Source organism: Lepisosteus oculatus, chromosome 6, assembly GCF_040954835.1.
Source record: "Lepisosteus oculatus isolate fLepOcu1 chromosome 6, fLepOcu1.hap2, whole genome shotgun sequence".
Taxonomy (NCBI): domain Eukaryota; kingdom Metazoa; phylum Chordata; class Actinopteri; order Semionotiformes; family Lepisosteidae; genus Lepisosteus; species Lepisosteus oculatus.
The window spans coordinates 44,080,684-44,103,500 of record NC_090701.1 but is presented as its reverse complement, the minus strand read 5'-3'; the positions used below and the strand labels follow the sequence as shown (position 1 = coordinate 44,103,500).

Below are 22,817 nucleotides of genomic sequence, written 5' to 3'. Positions count from 1 at the left end.
ATGTCAGTGCAGAGTGAGAGTTTCAGGTTGGAGTGAGTGTCGGGTGAGTGAAATTAGAATGCTGAAAATATACACTGAAAAAGAACACTTAAATACTTAGTTTTTGAAAAAAACAATATTTGTAGTATTTTTAAAAACTAATGTTTGATAGTAAAGTATTTATTTTTGTGGTATTGATAATGATAATAAATCTGGTTTCACAGAGGTGTTACTTGTGGTCATTAAATATTAGTCTTTAAGTCACTGACCCTGCTGTCTCTGTGTGAAGACTTCACTGACCCTCAGTGTTCCTGTCCATGTTGAAGAGTGACCACTGTCCTCCGACCCTCAGTGTTCCTGTCCATGTTGAAAAGTGACCACTGTCTCCCGATCCTCAGTGTTCCTGTCCATGTTGAAGAGTGACCACTGTCCCCTGACCCTCAATGTTACGGTCCATTCTGTTGTGTGACCACTGTCCCCTGAACCTCAGTGTTACCGTCCATGTTGACCACGGTCCTCAGACCCTCACTGTTCTTGTCCATGTTGAGGAGTGACCAGTGTCCCCTGCTGGTGAGGACAGAGGATTCAAACTCACAGAGGGGCAGGGTTCCAAGCTCCTGAGTTTTATTTAAAGCTTTAAAAACCCTGGAATAACAGCGGTACAGCTGGACGAAGCCTCCTCGCTGTGCCCAGCGGCAGTCCTGCCTCGGTCACTGCAGGTCATAGTCCGAGACGCACTGTCGCAGGTAGAGCTCGTACAGCTCCCCCTGCAGGTGGACAGAGAAACATTTATGAAAAAGTCGAAATTTTGGAATTGGCTATCAAAGACAACCAAAACCCCTTAGACTCCCCAATCACTGAGCAGGAGCTACTGGACAAACTCCAGGCCCTCAGACCACGCAAAGCCTGTGGCCCATCTACAAGAGTGGAGACAGACTCGATTCCAACAATTACCGGGGCATCTGTGTGAACGGTAATCTGGGGAAGGTATTCTGCAGTATCCTGAACACACGAACATTGGCCTTCCTTACTGAACACAATGTCCTGAGCATCAGTCAGATCGGTTTCCCACCAGATCACCGCACATCTGATCACATTTACACCCTACACGCACTGACAGACAAAAACACATCCACCAACAACACAAAGGTAAATGTTTTGCCTGCTTTGTCAATTTCCAAAAAGCATTTGACTCGATTTGGCATGAAAGATTGTTTTAAAAACTACTCCAAAGTGGCATAGGGGGCAAAGTGTACGACATAATTAAATCAATATATTCAGAGAGCAAATGTGCAGTGAAAATTGGAAACAAAAGGACCAAATTCTTCACCCAAGGCCGTGGGGTGAGACAGGGCTGCAGCCTGAACCCAACACTGTTCGATATCTATATCAACGAATCAGCAGGAATGTTAGAACAGTCTGCAGCTCCCTGGTCTCACACTACACAACACAGAAATCAAGTTCCTCTCCTATGCAGATGACCTGGTCCTGCTGTCGCCCACAGAACAGGGGCTGCAGCAGAGCCTGGCACTGCTGGAGCAGTACTGTCACACCTGGGCACTGCCAGCCCATCTGGACCCAGAACAGGGGCTGCAGCACAACCTGGCACTGCTGGAGCAGTACTGTCAGACCTGGGCACTGACAGTCAATCTGGACAAGACCAGAGTAATGGTTTTCCAGAAGAAAGCGAGACATCAGGGAAACAGGTACAAATTCACACTTAACAACAACACATTGGAGCACACATCCAGCTACACATACTTCGGTCTCGCCATCAGCTCATCTGGGAGTTTTAACCTGGCAGTGAAGGCACTGAGGGAGAAGGCACTCAGGGCTTTCTACGCAATAAGAAGGAGGCTCTTCAACCAACCCACCAACAAGAATCTGGCTCCAAATATTTCAAAGTGTAATCCAACCCACTACCCTATACGGCAGTGAAGTGTGGGGTCACCTCACAGACCAGGATTACACTCAATGGGACAAACACCCCACAGAAACTCTGCACATGGAGATCTGTAGAAACATCCTCCATGTGCAGAGAAAAACACCTAACAACGGGTACAGGGCCGAATTAGGCCAGTACCCACTATTGATAAACATACAGAAGAGAGTAATAAAGTATTGGCTACACCTAAAAAACAGCGACAAAAATCAGAAGGCCCTGCTGAGCCAAGAGTTGAGCCCAGCAAAGATCCCCCTGAGCCAGCTGGTCCTGAGGCTCACTGACCTGAGCCACACCGACACCAGCCAGCCTCAGGACAGCACTGCTAGAGCACCACAACTCAGACTCAACCACATCACAGCACAGATCAAATAGCAATATCTCACACACTGGGACACACACACAAACACAACATAGACTGGAATGCTACAGAACCCTAAACAGACAATACACACTAGCCGAATATTTGACCAAGATAAGAAAGAGGGAAATGAAACAGACGCTGAGGAAGTACAGGCTCAGTGACCACAGCCTGGCCATAGAAATTAGACACAGACAGGCCTGGCTGTCCAGAGAGGACAGGCTCAGTGACCACAGCCTGGCCATAGAAACTAGACACAGACAGACCTGGCTGTCCAGAGAGGACAGGCTGTGCTCCCACTGCCAGCGGGGAGAAACAGAGACAGAGGTGCACTTCCTGCTGCACTGTGACAGATATTCTGGGATTAGAGAAACATTCTTCCCTAAATTCAGAAATCTAATCCCATACCTGCCGGAATCACAACGGGTCCCAATCCTACTGGGAGAGGGAGGAGGGAACTCAGTTGAACTGGCAGCCCAGTATGTGATCTCCTGTCACAGCCTGAGGAACACTGAGTCTGTCTCCCAATAATGCTCCATATGTTTACAGTATATGTAAATATTTTATGATATGTCTTTGTTTTAAATGTCTGTAATATGTCTGTAGATTTTATTTTATTTTATGTTTTGTTTTGTTTCATGTTAATTGTATTTTTATTTGCTTTGGCAAAACTGATTGTACCCATCGGTCATGCCAATAAAGCACCTTGAATTGAATTGCACTGAAAGAGGCTGGCACTAGCTAGCTCTATGCAAGAGGAGGCTTGTTTAGAGAGATGGGAGGGGTGTTGATTTGGAGAAAGGAGTGGGCAGATGCAGCCTGACAGCAGAGAGTCTGTCCAGCCTGCAGGAGTGATCGATCAAGAACTGTGAATACCACGATTCCACTTCGTCCTCTGCCCTCCACACACAGAGCCCTGCTCTCTTCCTCCCACTGAGGGACGGACAGACGCAAGACAGCCGGGACCGCGTGGACCAGACTGCAGGTCCGAATGAGGCTCGGGACCACAGGTCCGAATGAGGTTCGGAACATGCAGACTGGACTGCAGCTCCCACTGAGGCTCAGGACAGTGGAGAAGAGCTGCAGGTCTGAACTAGACTCAGGACAGGGACTGGACTGTGGCTGTTGGACTGGGGGTCTGAACGAGACTCGGGACAGGGACTGGACTGTGGCTGTTGGACTGGGGGTCTGAACGAGACTCGGGACAGGGACTGGACTGTGGCGAGTGGATTGGAGGTCTGAACGAGACTCGGGACAGAGACTGGACCGTGGACAGATGACCGTACCTTCCTCGGTATGACCACTTCCTCCATGTGTCTCTTCATGTCCACCAGCCTGCGTCTCTGGCTGCGGGGCAGTGTGGGCTTGGAGCTGGGAGAGAAACCAGGAGCCAAGATTGTCGTTAGAGAGAGGGAGAGAGAGGGACTGGACATTGTGTTCATTAGGGGTCATTAACGAAGCAGTGACCAGAGAGTACTCACCCAGCGTAGAAGCGGGACAGGAGCACAGAGAGGAGACAGGAAGAGCAGAGCAGGATCAGTCCCCAGAGAGGAGAGTCTCCACACAGCCAGACCCACAGGGAGGAGACGACAACCTGTAGCACACAGGACCACACAAGACACATACAGGAGGCACATACGCAGAGACACGCACAGATTAACACACACAGATGTAGACCCCACAGACGCAGAACACACGCAGAACACCCTACTTGAACTTCAGTCTAAATTAAAACACCTGGGGGTGATATTTGACCCACATGTGCAACATATTGTCAGAACATCTTTCTTTCACCTCAGAAATATAACCAGACTAAGTCCTATTTTATCGCTAACTGACACTGTGGTACAGCCAGGGCCACAGAGAGACACTGTGGTACAGCCAGGGCCACAGAGAGACACCGAGGTACAGCCAGGGCCACAGAGAGACACTGTGGTACAGCCAGGGCCACAGAGAGACACCGAGGTACAGCCAGGGCCACAGAGAGACACCGAGGTACAGCCAGGGCCACAGAGAAACACTGAGGTACAGCCAGGGCCACAGAGAGACACTGAGGTACAGCCAGGGCCACAGAGAGACACTGAGGTCCAGCCAGGGCCACACTGAGACACTGAGGTACAGCCAGGGCCACAGAGAGACACCGCGGTACAGCCAGGGCCACAGAGAGACACCGAGGTACAGCCAGGGCCACAGAGAGACACTGAGGTACAGCCAGGGCCACAGAGAGACACTGCAGTACAGCCAGGGCCACAGAGAGACACTGAGGTACAGCCAGGGCCACACTGAGACACTGAGGTACAGCCAGGGCCACACTGAGACACCGCGGTACAGCCAGGGCCACAGAGAGACACTGAGGTACAGCCAGGGCCACAGAGAGACAGCCAGCCAGTGAGAAACAGGAGAGTAAGAGAGTAGAGACTGACTGTTCTTACATTATACATGTGCAGGGCGTGGGCCACTTCTACTCCAGCAATGTCAATCAAGCTGTTGATGGGGAAACAGCCAATCACAAAGCTGGAGAGGAGGCAAATGGGCAGGAGGTAACCAAGGCAACCGAACAGGAAGTGCCAGAGTTGGATCTTCCTGTTGAGAGACACCTGTTGGCTGAGGCAGAGAGCAAGACCTGAGATTAAAAACCTCTCGAGTCTTCAGTGGTGTTATTCCTCTGACTGAACCACCAAGCCAAGATGTCTGCTGCTCTGTCACACCCAGGACAAGAGTAGCAGGGAAGCAGCTTCACTCACCAGTCTGTTAATCCCCCATCCTCCTCTAATGGCACAGCAGTGCAGACAGTGCTGAAGAGGAAGCTATACTGTATAGGGCAGTGAGAAATCACTAATGAAAAATTAATTCGCAATTAATTAAAAAGTGACCTGTCGCAGGGTGAGACAGTCTCTCTCCAGACAGACAGAGCCGTCACTAACCTGTCCCTCTGTAAGACTGTCTGTGGCCTGTCGCAGGGCGGGACAGTCTCTCTCCAGACAGACAAAGCCGTCACTAACCTGTCTCTCTGTAAGACACTGTCTGTGGCCTGTCGCAGGGTGAGACAGTCTCTCTCCAGACAGACAAAGCCGTCACTAACCTGTCTCTCTGTAAGACACTGTCTGTGGCCTGTCGCAGGGTGAGACAGTCTCTCTCCAGACAGACAGAGCCGTCACTAACCTGTCCCTCTGTAAGACAGTGTCTGTGGCCTGTCGCAGGGTGAGACAGTCTCTCTCCAGACAGACAGAGCTGTCACTAACCTGTCCCTCTGTAAGACACTGTCTGTGGCCTGTCGCAGGGCGGGACAGTCTCTCTCCAGACAGACAGAGCCGTCACTAACCTGTCTCTCTGTAAGACACTGTCTGTGGCCTGTCCCAGGGCGGGACAGTCTCTCTCCAGACAGACAGCCGTCACTAACCTGTCTCTCTGTAAGACAGTGTCTGTGGCCTGTCGCAGGGCGGGACAGTCTCTCTCCAGACAGACAGAGCCGTCACTAACCTGTCTCTCTGTAAGACAGTGTCTGTGGCCTGTCGCAGGGCGGGACAGTCTCTCTCCAGACAGACAGAGCCGTCACTAACCTGTCTCTCTGTAAGACAGTGTCTGTGGCCTGTCGCAGGGCGGGACAGTCTCTCTCCAGACAGACAGAGCCGTCACTAACCTGTCTCTCTGTAAGACACTGTCTGTGGCCTGTCGCAGGGCGGGACAGTCTCTCTCCAGACAGACAGAGCCGTCACTAACCTGTCTCTCTGTAAGACAGTGTCTGTGGCCTGTCGCAGGGCGGGACAGTCTCTCTCCAGACAGACAGAGCCGTCACTAACCTGTCCCTCTGTAAGACAGTGTCTGTGGCCTGTCGCAGGGCGAGACAGTCTCTCTCCAGACAGACAGAGCCGTCACTAACCTGTCCCTCTGTAAGACACTGTCTGTGGCCTGTCGCAGGGCGGGACAGTCTCTCTCCAGACAGACAGAGCCGTCACTAACCTGTCTCTCTGTAAGACACTGTCTGTGGCCTGTCGCAGGGCGGGACAGTCTCTCTCCAGACAGACAGAGCCGTCACTAACCTGTCTCTCTGTAAGACAGTGTCTGTGGCCTGTCGCAGGGCGGGACAGTCTCTCTCCAGACAGACAGAGCCGTCACTAACCTGTCTCTCTGTAAGACACTGTCTGTGGCCTGTCGCAGGGCGGGACAGTCTCTCTCCAGACAGACAGAGCCGTCACTAACCTGTCTCTCTGTAAGACACTGTCTGTGGCCTGTCGCAGGGCGGGACAGTCTCTCTCCAGACAGACAGAGCCGTCACTAACCTGTCTCTCTGTAAGACACTGTCTGTGGCCTGTCCCAGGGCGGGACAGTCTCTCTCCAGACAGACAGAGCCGTCACTAACCTGTCTCTCTGTAAGACAGTGTCTGTGGCCTGTCGCAGGGCGGGACAGTCTCTCTCCAGACAGACAGAGCCGTCACTAACCTGTCTCTCTGTAAGACACTGTCTGTGGCCTGTCGCAGGGCGGGACAGTCTCTCTCCAGACAGACAGAGCCGTCACTAACCTGTCTCTCTGTAAGACAGTGTCTGTGGCCTGTCGCAGGGCGGGACAGTCTCTCTCCAGACAGACAGAGCCGTCACTAACCTGTCTCTCTGTAAGACAGTGTCTGTGGCCTGTCGCAGGGCGGGACAGTCTCTCTCCAGACAGACAGAGCCGTCACTAACCTGTCTCTCTGTAAGACACTGTCTGTGGCCTGTCGCAGGGCGGGACAGTCTCTCTCCAGACAGACAGAGCCGTCACTAACCTGTCTCTCTGTAAGACACTGTCTGTGGCCTGTCCCAGGGCGGGACAGTCTCTCTCCAGACAGACAGAGCTGTCACTAACCTGTCTCTCTGTAAGACAGTGTCTGTGGCCTGTCGCAGGGCGGGACAGTCTCTCTCCAGACAGACAGAGCCGTCACTAACCTGTCTCTCTGTAAGACACTGTCTGTGGCCTGTCGCAGGGCGGGACAGTCTCTCTCCAGACAGACAGAGCCGTCACTAACCTGTCCCTCTGTAAGACAGTGTCTGTGGCCTGTCGCAGGGTGAGACAGTCTCTCTCCAGACAGACAGAGCCGTCACTAACCTGTCTCTCTGTAAGACACTGTCTGTGGCCTGTCGTAGGGCGGGAAAGTCTCTCTCCAGACAAGACAGAGCCGTCACTAACCTGTCCCACTGTAAGACAGTGTCTGTGGCCTGTCGCAGGGCGGGACAGTCTCTCTCCAGACAGACAGAGCCGTCACTAACCTGTCCCTCTGTAAGACAGTGTCTGTGGCCTGTCGCAGGGTGAGACAGTCTCTCTCCAGACAGACAGAGCCGTCACTAACCTGTCTCTCTGTAAGACAGTGTCTGTGGCCTGTCGCAGGACGGGACAGTCTCTCTCCAGACAGACAGAGCCGTCACTAACCTGTCTCTCTGTAAGACAGTGTCTGTGGCCTGTCGCAGGGCGGGACAGTCTCTCTCCAGACAGACAGAGCCGTCACTAGCCTGTCTCTCTGTAAGACAGTGTCTGTGGCCTGTCGCAGGGCGGGACAGTCTCTCTCCAGACAGACAGAGCCGTCACTAACCTGTCTCTCTGTAAGACAGTGTCTGTGGCCTGTCGCAGGGCGGGACAGTCTCTCTCCAGACAGACAGAGCCGTCACTAACCTGTCCCTCTGTAAGACAGTGTCTGTGGCCTGTCGTAGGGTGAGACAGTCTCTCTCCAGACAGACAGAGCCGTCACTAACCTGTCTCTCTGTAAGACACTGTCTGTGGCCTGTCGTAGGGCGGGAAAGTCTCTCTCCAGACAAGACAGAGCCGTCACTAACCTGTCCCACTGTAAGACAGTGTCTGTGGCCTGTCGTAGGGTGAGACAGTCTCTCTCCAGACAGACAGAGCCGTCACTAACCTGTCTCTCTGTAAGACAGTGTCTGTGGCCTGTCGCAGGGCGGGACAGTCTCTCTCCAGACAGACAGAGCCGTCACTAACCTGTCCCTCTGTAAGACAGTGTCTGTGGCCTGTCGTACGGTGAGACAGTCTCTCTCCAGACAGACAGAGCCGTCACTAACCTGTCTCTCTGTAAGACAGTGTCTGTGGCCTGTCGCAGGGTGAGACAGTCTCTCTCCAGCTGGTCGAGGGTGTGCTGCACGGTCTGCTCTATCGTCTTCTCTATCGTCACGCACACCTCCTCGATCTGATTCACACAGCGACATACCTGAGAGGGGGTACAGTTGGACAAATTCATTTCCACCCCCTGCAGAGCAAACAGAGGGAAACCGAGGAGACAGCAGACACACGGAGGTCACTCGAAGTCTGACCGAGAGCAGGCCTGAGAGTCTGATCCTCCTCGCTTGGACGGGAGCGTGATTCAGTCACCCTGCCCTGGGTGGATGGATGTCTTCTTGCCAACTTACTGAGCATCCAGGCATGTTCAGCACCAAAATATAGCCAGGATGAAACGAGTTCCACCTGAGCCCAGTCCTCTCTTGTGTGAGAGACTCAGGCATGCTTACTGTGTGCTGCATGGGCAGAGTTAGCTGGGATCTGATGAGGATGTTAACTTTAAGAGCTTACTTATCGCGAACGCTCAGCCGTCGGTCAGAGACAGGACTGTGCTGCACGCTGCTGCAAAGACAAATAAGACCGTCTGATATCACACGCATGGCACCAAAGGCGTGGGAGAGCAAGCTTCACAGAGCCTGGGCTCACTGCAGCAGCTACTCAGGCTAAGTGTCCAGGTCTCAGCAGGACACTGGGGATCGGAGGGAACTGGGCAAACCAAAGCCTAGGATGAGCAAGGAAACTCCAGAGCCACTTGCCTGGCCAGGACAGAACTCAGTGGCCTCAGGAGAACTTGACAACCTTACTCTCCAGCTGCCGGGAGCATGACTTTTGAACGATCATGAAGAAGCTGCCAGGCTCCTTGCACAGGTCACACAGCACAGGTGTGGTGTGAATGTCCTCTGTCTCACCCTCTCCTCCTGGGGGATGTAGATTGTGGGCATGTTGAACCCACACTTGTTCAGCGCCGGTCTCTTACACAGCTCCTGGACGATCTGCATCAGCACCCTCTGAGACGGGGAGAGAGGAGGTCAGGGGGAGGGAGGGGGGCAGCAGGCTGTCCGAAACCTGACCGGGCAAATCGGGCAGATCTATCACACTGGATAGAAAGGCAGAGATGGGTTGTAAAATATTCTAGAAAATAGAAAAAAATACTCAAGAATATAACGAGAGCCAAACAGTACATATTTCTCCGAGACACGTAAATGCCCTGAAAAGACAATTAGTTCTCCTGAGAGCAAACAGCTCATCTGTGTGCAATTACATGACCTGTGTCCGATCAGCTGTCCTGTGTGCACATACATCACCTTTGCAATTTCATGACCTGTGTGATTTCATGACCTTTCTGTCGTCAGATATGTGCAATTTCATGATGAGTGTGCTATGAGCTCACCATTGCATGACCTGTGTGTTATCAGCCTGTGTGCAATCAGCTCACCTGTGCTTACTCGGCTGTTTACAATTTCATGAACTGTGTGTAGTCACTGGCCTGTGTGTAATTAGGTGACCCAGCTCAACTGTGTGTAATGAGCCCACCTTTGTATAATTTCATGACATGTGTGTTTTCAGCTCACTGTGTGCAATTTCATGAGCTGTATGTAGCTAGCTCACCTGTGTGAAATACGTAACTTGTGTGCAAGTGAATATGTGGCTGACCTGTGTGTAGTCGGCTCAGGTGTGTGCAATTTAATGCCTGAGTCCGTACCTGCCGGTCACTCTCACTGCCCGCCTGGTCAGCCTTGCTGAGGTAGAAGTGCACTCGTTCGCCTGCTTTGTCACTCAGTTGCTCCACAATGTTTAGAGTCCGGCCACACAGCGCCTGGCCCAGTGGGTCAAAGAACACCAGAACCAGGTCCACATGTTCACCTGCAAGGAGTCAATAAAGACACAAAGACTGGACCCCAGCATATGTTCACATTGGACTGCGGGCGTGAGGGCTTAAGACAGTATAGACACACTGACTGGACACTACAGTACATTAACACTGCACTGAGAGAGAGGGGTTAATACAGTCCAGACACACTGACTGGACACTCCAGTACATTAACACTGCACTGAGAGAGAGGGGTTAATACAGTCCAGACACACTGACTGGACACTACAGTACATTAACACTGCACTGAGAGAGAGGGGTTAATACAGTCCAGACACACTGACTGGACACTCCAGTACATTAACACTGCACTGAGAGAGAGGGGTTAATACAGTCCAGACACACTGACTGGACACTCCAGTACATTAACACTGCACTGAGAGAGAGGGGTTAATACAGTACAGACTCACCAAAAAACTGACAATATTTGAATTAATTATAAAAGACAGCTAAAACCTCTTAGACATCCCGATCACAGAGCATGACATACTAGACAAACTCCAGGTCTTCAGACCATGAAGGGCCTGTGGCCAAGACAGTCAACAATAACATGCTGAGATATACGGTATGTATATATACAGTACAGGCCTGCTTTATAATTTAATTTTGCACAAAGGAATGCTTTACTTTTCAAACTTTTCAAAGTGTGTAGGAGCTAAAGTCTATGACAAAATTAAGTCAATGTACTTGGAGAACAAGTGCACATTGTAAAATTGGAACAAAAGGACAGAATTCTTCACTTAGGGTGAAATGAGATAGGGCAAATTTGTCCTGGCAGTAAAGGCACTGAAAGAGTAGGCATTCAGGGCTTTCTACATTATTAGAAGGAGGTTGTGCCTTACAGCAGTTCAGTAAAGTACATTACAGTGTTATTACAGCACATCACAGAGCAGTTATTCTAGTACAGTAGAGCACAGTGCAGTATTGTTACAGTGCAGGACAGTGCATTTATTCTAGTACACTATAGCATGTTGTGGTTATATTAAAGTACATTGTAAGATCACAATCCAAATGTAATATTATTGTGATATTAAAGTACGTTGCAGTGATATTACAGTCTGACACAGTGCATTTATTCTAGTACACTACAGCACATTGCGTTGTTATTACAAATCAGTACAACACAGCGCAGTGTTATAACAGTACAATACATTGCTGTGTGATCACACTACAGCACAGTACAGTGATTCTAGTACAGTACGGCACATTGCAGCATAATCACGGTACATTACATTGCTGTGTGATTACAGTACAGCATAGTGCATTTAATCTAGTACACTACAGCAAAGTGCAGTGTTATTACAAATCAATACAACACAATGCAGTGTAAGCACAGTACAGGACATTGCTGTGGTAGTACAGTGCAGCACATTACAGTGTTATTAGAGTATAGGACAGAGCTCTTATTCTAGTACAGTAGAGAACATTAGAGCAGTATTTTTACAGTCCAGCATAGTGCATTTATTCTATTACACTATAGCCTGTTGCAGTGATATTACACTACATTGCAGTGTTATTACAGTCCAGCACAGTGCATTTATTCTAGTACACTATAGCGTGTTGCAGTGATATTAAAGTACATTGCAGTGTTTTTATAGTACAGCACAGTTCAGTTATTCTAGTACACTACAGCAAAGTGTAGTGTTATTACAGTACAACACAGTACAGTTATTCCAGTACACTACAGCTCATGGCACTATTTGTACAGTACAGTGCAGTTATTCCAGTCCAGTACAGTACAGCACATGCAGTGTTATTACAGTTCAGAAAAAGCATAGTGCAGTGTTAATACAAACCGGTACAACGCATTGCGGTGTTATTACACTACAGTACATTGCAGTTTTCTAGTACACTACAGCACATTGCAGTATTTGTACAGTACAGTGCAATTATGACAGTCCAGTACAATAACAGTACATTGCAGTGTTTTTACAATTCAATACAGTACAGTGTTATTACAGTACAGCACAGTGCAGGCATTCTTGTACACTTCACACTTCTTGTACACTATTGCAGTGTCTGTGTGCAGTGTGTGTTTGTCTCTGGCCTGAGTGCGGTGTGTATCTATCTCTGCCAGTGTGCAGTGTGACACGTACCCAGCCAGATGAGCGCTTTGTCCACATCAAACTCGTACTTCATATCTCCGTCCACCAGACCTGGGGTGTCAATGAAGGTGACCAGACTGAACCTGCGCTCTCGGGAGGTGCTCACCTCTGTGGACAGATAGTCCGACACTCCTGGGAGAGGGAGACAGTCCCTTTGCTCAGCCAAAGAAACAGGGCTGAACAGCGCCTCCTGTCTGTCGCAGATCAGTTTCACCAGCGGGGAGGGAACAGCGCCCCCCTGTATATCTCTCAGAGCTCACTGATCAATTTCACTCCCACAGAAATTGGTCTGACACATAGAGAGGGGGGCTCCAATGGAGAGAGGGCATCTACAGAGATGGGGTAGGTTTCCACAGACAAGGGCACGTTTCAACAGAGAGGAGTATCCCTCAGCCAATTAAGTGATGAAATCTGTTCATGATGTGAAACCCCTTTATCTTCAATTTTCAATAGAAACACCTTTCTAATCTTGGGGCAGAAATTCTGTCTCAGAAGCCTGAGGCCAGGGGTACTGCCCCAGACTGGGGCACATTGCTCTTCTTAAATCCCTCATGTCAGACAAACCAGGCTGCTGCCTCCACGGCAACAGTCCCATCAACTGGACACTGGGATCAGTAGATCTCTCCCTGCAGGGGACATGAGACAGAGAGGGAGGGAGAGAGGACAGGACACACACGGAGCTGGAGATGAAGACACTGACTGACCTGTGAGACACACAGAGGGAGGGAGAGAGGACAGGACACACACAGAGCTGGAGATGAAGACACTGACTGACCTGTGAGACACACAGAGGGAGGGAGAGAGGACAGGACACACACAGAGCTGGAGATGAAGACACTGACTGACCTGTGAGACACACAGAGGGAGGGAGAGAGGACAGGACACACACAGAGCTGGAGATGAAGACACTGACTGACCTGTGAGACACACAGAGGGAGGGAGAGAGGACAGGACACACACAGAGCTGGAGATGAAGACACTGACTGACCTGTGAGACACACAGAGGGAGGGAGAGAGGACAAGGACACACACAGAGCTGGAGATGAAGACACTGACTGACCTGTGAGACACACAGAGGGAGGGAGAGAGGACAGGACACACACAGAGCTGGAGATGAAGACACTGACTGACCTGTGAGACACACAGAGGGAGGGAGAGAGGACAGGACACACACAGAGCTGGAGATGAAGACACTGACTGGCCTGTGAGACAGAGAGGGAGGGAGAGAGGACAGGACACACACAGAGCTGGAGATGAAGACACTGACTGACCTGTGAGACACACAGAGGGAGGGAGAGAGGACAGGACACACACAGAGCTGGAGATGAAGACACTGACTGACCTGTGAGACACACAGAGGGAGGGAGAGAGGACAGGACACACACAGAGCTGGAGATGAAGACACTGACTGACCTGTGAGACACACAGAGGGAGGGAGAGAGGACGGGACACACACAGAGCTGGAGATGAAGACACTGACTGACCTGTGAGACACACAGAGGGAGGGAGAGAGGACGGGACACACACAGAGCTGGAGATGAAGACACTGACTGACCTGTGAGACACACAGAGGGAGGGAGAGAGGACAGGACACACACAGAGCTGGAGATGAAGACACTGACTGGCCTGTGAGACACACAGAGGGAGGGAGAGAGGACAGGACACACACAGAGCTGGAGATGAAGACACTGACTGACCTGTGAGACACACAGAGGGAGGGAGAGAGGACAGGACACACACAGAGCTGGAGATGAAGACACTGACTGGCCTGTGAGACAGAGAGGGAGGGAGAGAGGACAGGACACACACAGAGCTGGAGATGAAGACACTGACTGACCTGTGAGACACACAGAGGGAGGGAGAGAGGACAGGACACACACAGAGCTGGAGATGAAGACACTGACTGACCTGTGAGACACACAGAGGGAGGGAGAGAGGACAAGGACACACACAGAGCTGGAGATGAAGACACTGACTGACCTGTGAGACACACAGAGGGAGGGAGAGAGGACAGGACACACACAGAGCTGGAGATGAAGACACTGACTGACCTGTGAGACACACAGAGGGAGGGAGAGAGGACAGGACACACACAGAGCTGGAGATGAAGACACTGACTGGCCTGTGAGACAGAGAGGGAGGGAGAGAGGACAGGACACACACAGAGCTGGAGATGAAGACACTGACTGACCTGTGAGACACACAGAGGGAGGGAGAGAGGACAGGACACACACAGAGCTGGAGATGAAGACACTGACTGACCTGTGAGACACACAGAGGGAGGGAGAGAGGACAGGACACACACAGAGCTGGAGATGAAGACACTGACTGACCTGTGAGACACACAGAGGGAGGGAGAGAGGACGGGACACACACAGAGCTGGAGATGAAGACACTGACTGACCTGTGAGACACACAGAGGGAGGGAGAGAGGACGGGACACACACAGAGCTGGAGATGAAGACACTGACTGACCTGTGAGACACACAGAGGGAGGGAGAGAGGACAGGACACACACAGAGCTGGAGATGAAGACACTGACTGGCCTGTGAGACACACAGAGGGAGGGAGAGAGGACAGGACACACACAGAGCTGGAGATGAAGACACTGACTGACCTGTGAGACACACAGAGGGAGGGAGAGAGGACAGGACACACACAGAGCTGGAGATGAAGACACTGACTGGCCTGTGAGACAGAGAGGGAGGGAGAGAGGACAGGACACACACAGAGCTGGAGATGAAGACACTGACTGACCTGTGAGACACACAGAGGGAGGGAGAGAGGACAGGACACACACAGAGCTGGAGATGAAGACACTGACTGACCTGTGAGACACACAGAGGGAGGGAGAGAGGACAGGACACACACAGAGCTGGAGATGAAGACACTGACTGACCTGTGAGACACACAGAGGGAGGGAGAGAGGACAGGACACACACAGAGCTGGAGATGAAGACACTGACTGGCCTGTGAGACAGAGAGGGAGGGAGAGAGGACAGGACACACACAGAGCTGGAGATGAAGACACTGACTGACCTGTGAGACACACAGAGGGAGGGAGAGAGGACAGGACACACACAGAGCTGGAGATGAAGACACTGACTGACCTGTGAGACACACAGAGGGAGGGAGAGAGGACAGGACACACACAGAGCTGGAGATGAAGACACTGACTGACCTGTGAGACACACAGAGGGAGGGAGAGAGGACGGGACACACACAGAGCTGGAGATGAAGACACTGACTGACCTGTGAGACACACAGAGGGAGGGAGAGAGGACGGGACACACACAGAGCTGGAGATGAAGACACTGACTGACCTGTGAGACACACAGAGGGAGGGAGAGAGGACAGGACACACACAGAGCTGGAGATGAAGACACTGACTGGCCTGTGAGACACACAGAGGGAGGGAGAGAGGACAGGACACACACAGAGCTGGAGATGAAGACACTGACTGACCTGTGAGACACACAGAGGGAGGGAGAGAGGACAGGACACACACAGAGCTGGAGATGAAGACACTGACTGACCTGTGAGACAGAGAGGGAGGGAGAGAGGACAGGACACACACAGAGCTGGAGATGAAGACACTGACTGACCTGTGAGACAGAGAGGGAGGGAGGACAGGACACACACAGAGCTGGAGATGAAGACACTGACTGCCCTCTGAGACAGAGAGGGAGGGAGAGAGGACAGGACACACACAGAGCTGGAGATGAAGACACTGACTGACCTGTGAGACACACAGAGGGAGGGAGAGAGGACAGGACACACACAGAGCTGGAGATGAAGACACTGACTGACCTGTGAGACACACAGAGGGAGGGAGAGAGGACAGGACACACACAGAGCTGGAGATGAAGACACTGACTGACCTGTGAGACAGAGAGGGAGGGAGAGAGGACAGGACACACAGAGCTGGAGATGAAGACACTGACTGACCTGTGAGACAGAGAGGGAGGGAGAGAGGACAGGACACACACAGAGCTGGAGATGAAGACACTGACTGACCTGTGAGACACACAGAGGAGGGAGGGAGGACAGGACACACAGAGCTGGAGATGAAGACACTGACTGACCTGTGAGACACACAGAGGGAGGGAGAGAGGACAGGACACACACAGAGCTGGAGATGAAGACACTGACTGACCTGTGAGACACACAGAGGGAGGGAGAGAGGACAGGACACACAGAGCTGGAGATGAAGACACTGACTGGCCTGTGAGACAGAGAGGGAGGGAGAGAGGACAGGACACACACAGAGCTGGAGATGAAGACACTGACTGACTTGTGAGACACACAGAGGGAGGGAGAGAGGACAGGACACACACAGAGCTGGAGATGAAGACACTGACTGACCTGTGAGACACACAGAGGGAGGGAGAGAGGACAGGACACACACAGAGCTGGAGATGAAGACACTGACTGACCTGTTATTTCTTGCAGCTTCTGGAAGTGGGGGTAGAGATGCAGTGTGGCATTTCCCTGAAGAAAAACAGCTTTCATCACACCAATATTAGGAATAATAATAACATTATATAAAGTAGCCTGAGGTCGCCCTGAATAATGAAATCAACTACAGCTCTCTGATGTCACAGAATATTGACATCATCTACAGCACTCTGACATCACCCAGAATATGGACATCATCAGAAAACTCTGACATCGTCTGGAATACTGACATCATCTACAACACTCTGACATCACCCGGTATACTGACATCAACTACAGCACTCTGACATCACCTGGAATACTGACATCATCTGCAGCACTCTGCCAGCACTCAGAATATTGACATCATCTGCAGCACTCAGACATCACCCGGAATACTGGCATCAGGTAGAACACTTTATATTTTTGCTTTCTGTATGTAAAATCATGTACTTGTGAACATTAATCATCAGCTGGATTTGGTCCAGTCTTGAATTTTATCTAAATCATTTGTAAATTCGAGTGCTGCTGCTACAGTGTTTGCAAATGTTCCTGATTTGGTTTTGTCTGCAAACTTGATTAATTAATTATATTACAATCTAGGCCATTGAAATAATTAGGTCCTAGTAGAGACCCGTGATAGACTCCACTAATTCCATCATTATCATACTGTAATTAAGAAGGGCAGTGCTCCTAGTACAGGTCCATGTTGGACTCCAATAATAACATCACCTAACTTTGAATATTCACCCCTTATCTGTACCTACTGATTTCTGTTTAATAACTCATTCTCAATCCAAACACTAGCATTCTCCTGATCTGAGAATTACTCATGTGTGAGGAACTTTATGAACAGCCTTTCTAAACATGACATATAACCATTTCTTATGTCCATTACTATTGGTGCTTGTTCAAAAAATTCTATCAATTGGGTCAGACTCGCCTAGATTTCTAAATCTATACTGATTGTTTCCCAGGATATTATTCCCAAACAGGTGATGATATCGTTTCCATAACAACACACGTCCTACAAGACAGACTCCTTGGTCCATAATTACTTGGGTCGGTTTTCTCACACTTCTTAAGCATGGGCACTACACAAGCAAATCTCTCGTCCCCGGGTACGAGCCCTGTTCTGGCTGGCTGCTGAAAGAGCTCCTGTTTCAGTGTGCTGTGCTCGTCCTGTGGAGCCCTGCCTGTCCCCTCACACTCACAGTCAGAGTGTCTCTGCGTCTCCCACTGGTGATGAAGGTGAAGCCTTGAGTCTCTATGGCAACTCCAGTCTTCTGGATGTGTTCTCCAGTATACCTGAGAAACGCACATCCAAAACCTCTAACACGTTCCCAAGAGACGTGAGACACGCATGAACAGTACACAGAAAATATACACGTGTACATATGTGTCTACGGTATGTAATGTAGAAATATGTATATAGGAAATCATTAACATTAATATTTTAATATTAATAAATGTAACCACTTACATACTGTACATTAACGTTGTATATTTATGATAATATGGGTTGGATAAGTGTACACAAACATAAACAGCAATTGTACATTACAATATACAATGATTCGAACATACATTAACACTGCACTGAGAGAGAGGGGTTAATACAGTCCAGACACACTGACTGGACACTCCAGTCCATTAACACTGCACTGAGAGAGAGGGGTTGATACAGTACAGACACACTGACTGGACACTCCAGTACATTAACACTGCACTGAGAGAGAGGGGTTAATACAGTCCAGACACACTGACTGGACACTCCAGTACATTAACACTGCACTGAGAGAGAGGGGTTAATACAGTCCAGACACACTGACTGGACACTCCAGTACATTAACACTGCACTGAGAGAGAGTGGTTAATACAGTACAGACACACTGACTGGACACTCCAGCACATTAACACTGCACTGAGAGAGAGGGGTTAATACAGTACAGGCACACTGACTGGACACTCCAGCACATTAACACTGCACTGAGAGGGGTTAATACAGTCCAGACACACTGACTGGACACTCCAGTACATTAACACTGCACTGAGAGAGAGGGGTTAATACAGTACAGACACACTGACTGGACACTACAGGACATTAACACTGCACTGAGAGAGAGGGGTTAATACAGTACAGACACACTGACTGATATTGTTCAATCTCACCAGTTGATGAAGGAGCTCTTGCCAGCTGAGTGGTTCCCCATCACCATCACTGTGATCTTTTTCCTGGGGGCCAGGAGGGGGATACCTAAAGTCCCAGCCAACTGCAGTAGCCCTGCAGACAGAGAGAGAAGTCAGAGGGGAGTTTTCTGGAGAACCCCATGTGCGACTCAGCACACAGAGATCAGACCTCATCGCACACAGAGGTACTTCAGTGACTGAGCACACAGAGATCAGAGATAATTGTGCACAGTGGTAGTTCAGTGACTCAGCACAAAGAGATCACAGATAAATGCACAAAGACAGTGATACTTCAGTGACTCAACACACAGAGATCAGAGATAATTGTGCACAGTGGTAGTTCAGTGACTCCACACACAGAGATCAGAGATAATTGTGCACAGTGGTAGTTCAGTGACTCAGCACACTGAGATCAGATCTCATAGCACACAGACAGTGGTACGTCAGAGGATTCAGGGGACAGAGAGCCCATCACAGGAATGAGATCCGGCAGCATTTGACAGGCGGCTGGGTGGTACCGGTGTTCGGGTGGGTGTAGAGGGTGTGGCACTCCGCCAGGATGCGCTCGTTAGTGCTGCGGCCCGACTCCTCGGGTCTGTTGGCAGCAGAACGCCACTTCAGTCGGCCAGACATCTCCCCGAGCAGCGCCCCCTGGAGGACAGAGAGAGACCTGTGGGACACAGGCATAGCAAGAGCCGCACTACCGGACATCTTCACTCGGTCTTTTCCCGGAGGGGTCATGGGGGCAAAGAGTACAGCACAAACACAAGGATTCGAACCCGCAGCCTTCCGGTTACAGCTTCACATCCCTGGCCACTGTGCCTTACTGCAGCCTTGCTACATATCACTCAGTATCATATCGTGACTGAAACACACCAGCACACCTCCGGGCTGTTATTCCCAGGGTAGGGATATTTCCACCCGGGAAAGCAGTCGTAAACCACAGGGCTCTCCTGGAATAATGCCCAGACAGAGAGGAAAACGCCTTGAAGGAACTGACACTTTTCTCACAGGTGTGCGGCGGGGAGCGATTTGGAACACGAGGAGACCGCCTTCTCTGTCGGGATCCGATCGGTGGAAAACTGCTGCCTGTTACACGATGTTGGATCGTCGAACCCGAGCCCAGACTGCGCCTGAGAGTGCAGAGTGAGTGTTTTCCCTCGTCTCGGGCTGGGTCAAGCTGGAGACCGGCTCAGCACCACAGCTCCATAAGAACTCCAATAATCCAGACTGGAAAACTGAAGAAAGGAGGACTTACAACACTACGTCTTCACGCGGCGACTGTGAAAACACAGCAGCTGCTCTGAGGCCGCAGGCAGGGAAGGAGGGGTATTAATAGCACAGAGTCACAGCCCCCAAATTTCTGGTGATACTGTTTCAGTGAAGCAATATATGAACACAGTGGAACAGTCCATCTACAATAGGAGCTACAGTCCCAGTACAGTAGAACAGTCCATCTACAATAGGAGCTACAGTCCCAGTACAGTAGAACAGTCCTGTTACAATAGGAGCTACAGTCCAGTACAGGAGAACAGTCCTGTTACAATAGGAGCTACAGTCCCAGTGCAGTAGAACAGTCCTGTTACAATAGGAGCTACAGTCCAGTACAGGAGAACAGTCCTGTTACACTAGGGGCTACAGTCCCAGTACAGGAGAACAGTCCTGTTACAATAGGAGCTACAGTCCCAGTACAGTAGAACAATCCAGTTACAATAGGAGCTACAGTCCCAGTACAGTAGAACAATCCAGTTACAATATGAGCTACAGTCCCAGTACAGGAGAACAGTCCTGTTACAATAGGAGCTAGAGTCCCAGTACAGTAGAACAGTCCTGTTACAATAGGAGCTACAGTCCCAGTACAGTAGAACAATCCAGTTACAATAGGAGCTACAGTCCCAGTACAGGAGAACAATCCAGTTACAATAGGAGCTACAGTCCAGTACAGTAGAACAGTCCTGTTACAATAGGGGCTACAGTCCAGTACAGTAGAACAGTCCTGTTACAATAGGAGCTACAGTCCCAGTACAGTAGAACAGTCCTGTTACAATAGGAGCTACAGTCCCAGTACAGTAGAACAGTCCTGTTACAATAGGGGCTACAGTCCCAGTACAGGAGAACAGTCCTGTTACAATAGGAGCTACAGTCCCAGTACAGTAGAACAGTCCAGTTACAATGGGCAGACACTCTGCACACTCACAAGCACTGGACAGACACACGTACAGTGAACACTGGAGACACGCAGGGAGTGAAACGTGAGGGGAGGGCGATGGGGAGGACGCGCTCGATTGGGTCCTGAGATAAAATAACAAATGGTAAAAACTGCTGCTAGAGTAAAGAGCCTCTTGTGAAACAAGCAGCTTTCGTCGCTGCGACACGAAAAGGGCGACCCTAAGCAGCCGCGTCCGCCCTTGATGTTGGAGGACGGCTAGCGCGATGGCGGACTCGGTCGCTGTACAATCGCTCTTTCTGCAGCTCCAGGAAAGCAGGCCCTGTCCAGCCCTGCGAGCCGCGAGCCGGGGTTCCCTGAGGACGGGGGTCCCCAAGGCGGCGGCCTGGGGCCTCCGAGTTAGCAGGGTGAGTCCTGTTTCATTCAGCGGAGACACTTCCCCTGGGGGCTCGGCCCAGGCGATGACACGTCTGCGGCTGTGTGGAGGGCTGGGGCACGCGCGGTGTTCAGTCGTACAGTAGGCCTGGCTGTCGCTGGAGCAGCGTGTGGCAAGAGTTGCACAGTGGGACTGGGGATCAGCGAAGCTGTGTGTGTATTCAGGACGCCTGCCTCCGGAACCCTCTTTCAAGTCTGCTCGTATAGCTGAGCCCCGAATCTGTGCAACCTTCTGGTTCACAGCCCTCTGCAAGCGTGCACACCAGGCATGTACCTACTGCCCTGTTTGTATCTATTGTCTGTGTGATGGTCTGTCATTACTGTAATCAGCAGCCAGATCACCTTGCAACTCCCAGCTGGCAGCCCACTGAAGCTCAGCAGGTGTGAGCCTGGTCAGTACCTGGATGGGAGACCACCTGGGAAAGATAAGGTTGCTGCTGGAAGAGGTGTTAATGGGCCCAGCAGGGGGCGCTCACCCTGCGGTCCATGTGGGTCCTAATGCCCCAGTATAGTGACGGGGACACTGTACTGTAAACAGGCGCTGTCCTTCGGATGAGACGTAAAACCCAGGTCCTGACTCTCTGTGGTCATTAAAAATCCCAGGGTGTTTCTCGAAAAGAGTAGGGGTGTAACCCCGGCATCCTGGCCAAATTTCCCATTGACCTTTACCAATCATGGCCTCCTAATAATCCCCCTCTATAAATTGGCTTCATTACTCTGCTCTCCTCCCCACTGAGAGCTGGCGTGTGGTGAGAGTACTGGTGCACTATGGCTGCCGTCGCATCATCCAGGTGGGGCTGCACTCTGGTGGTGGTGGAGGGGATCCCCATTACCTGTAAAGCGCTTTGAGTGGAGTTTCCAGAAAAGCGCTATATAAGTGTAAGCAATTATTATTATTATTAAAAATACTGGAGATAATTCAACTGAAGCAACGAACTTGCCTTGTTTTTAGGAGACATTCATGGCGGAGATTTAGCAACTGAAGTAAAGTTTGTCTCATCTGCTCCCCAATAAAGTCAACTCTCCGTCTGAAGTACTGCAGTATTTGGTAAACAAAGATATGAAATCTGCGTTTCCAAACACAGCGAAAGCATGTCGAGTGTTTTCAACAAGTCCAGTTGCTGTCGCCAGTGCTGAACGCTCGTTTAGCAAACTGAAATGGATCAAAACATATCTAAGGTCCACCATGTCGCAGGAAAGACTGTCAGCTCTGGCTTTGCTGTCTATAGAGAACAGCACCGCAAGGCAGGTGGATTTCAGGGATATCACCGCTAAATTTGTCAAGATGTAAGGT

General features: G+C 50.6%; 1 protein-coding gene across 4 annotated transcripts; it reads right to left on the bottom strand.

Moving 5' to 3' along the window:
• Positions 1 to 586: 586 nt before the first annotated feature.
• Positions 587 to 20,270, bottom strand: LOC102690412 (uncharacterized). Of its 4 annotated transcripts, none has more exons than XM_069191413.1 (13): positions 20,180 to 20,270; positions 19,440 to 19,572; positions 18,904 to 19,015; positions 17,946 to 18,039; positions 16,731 to 16,785; positions 12,286 to 12,426; positions 10,022 to 10,182; positions 9,228 to 9,326; positions 8,325 to 8,470; positions 4,715 to 4,886; positions 3,764 to 3,876; positions 3,569 to 3,653; positions 587 to 746 (listed from the first exon to the last, which is right to left on the bottom strand). In XM_069191413.1, exons 2-13 carry the CDS (start codon positions 19,552 to 19,554, stop codon positions 690 to 692), a joined length of 1,350 nt encoding a protein of 449 aa, XP_069047514.1. In that variant the 5' UTR covers positions 19,555 to 19,572; positions 20,180 to 20,270; the 3' UTR covers positions 587 to 689. The 4 variants fall into 4 exon arrangements, with proteins under 4 accessions (XP_069047514.1, XP_069047513.1, XP_069047515.1 ...); XM_069191412.1 differs by having other exon boundaries at positions 19,922 to 20,236; XM_069191414.1 differs by having other exon boundaries at positions 19,440 to 19,591; positions 19,933 to 20,236.
• Between the last annotated feature and the right edge of the window lie 2,547 nt (positions 20,271 to 22,817).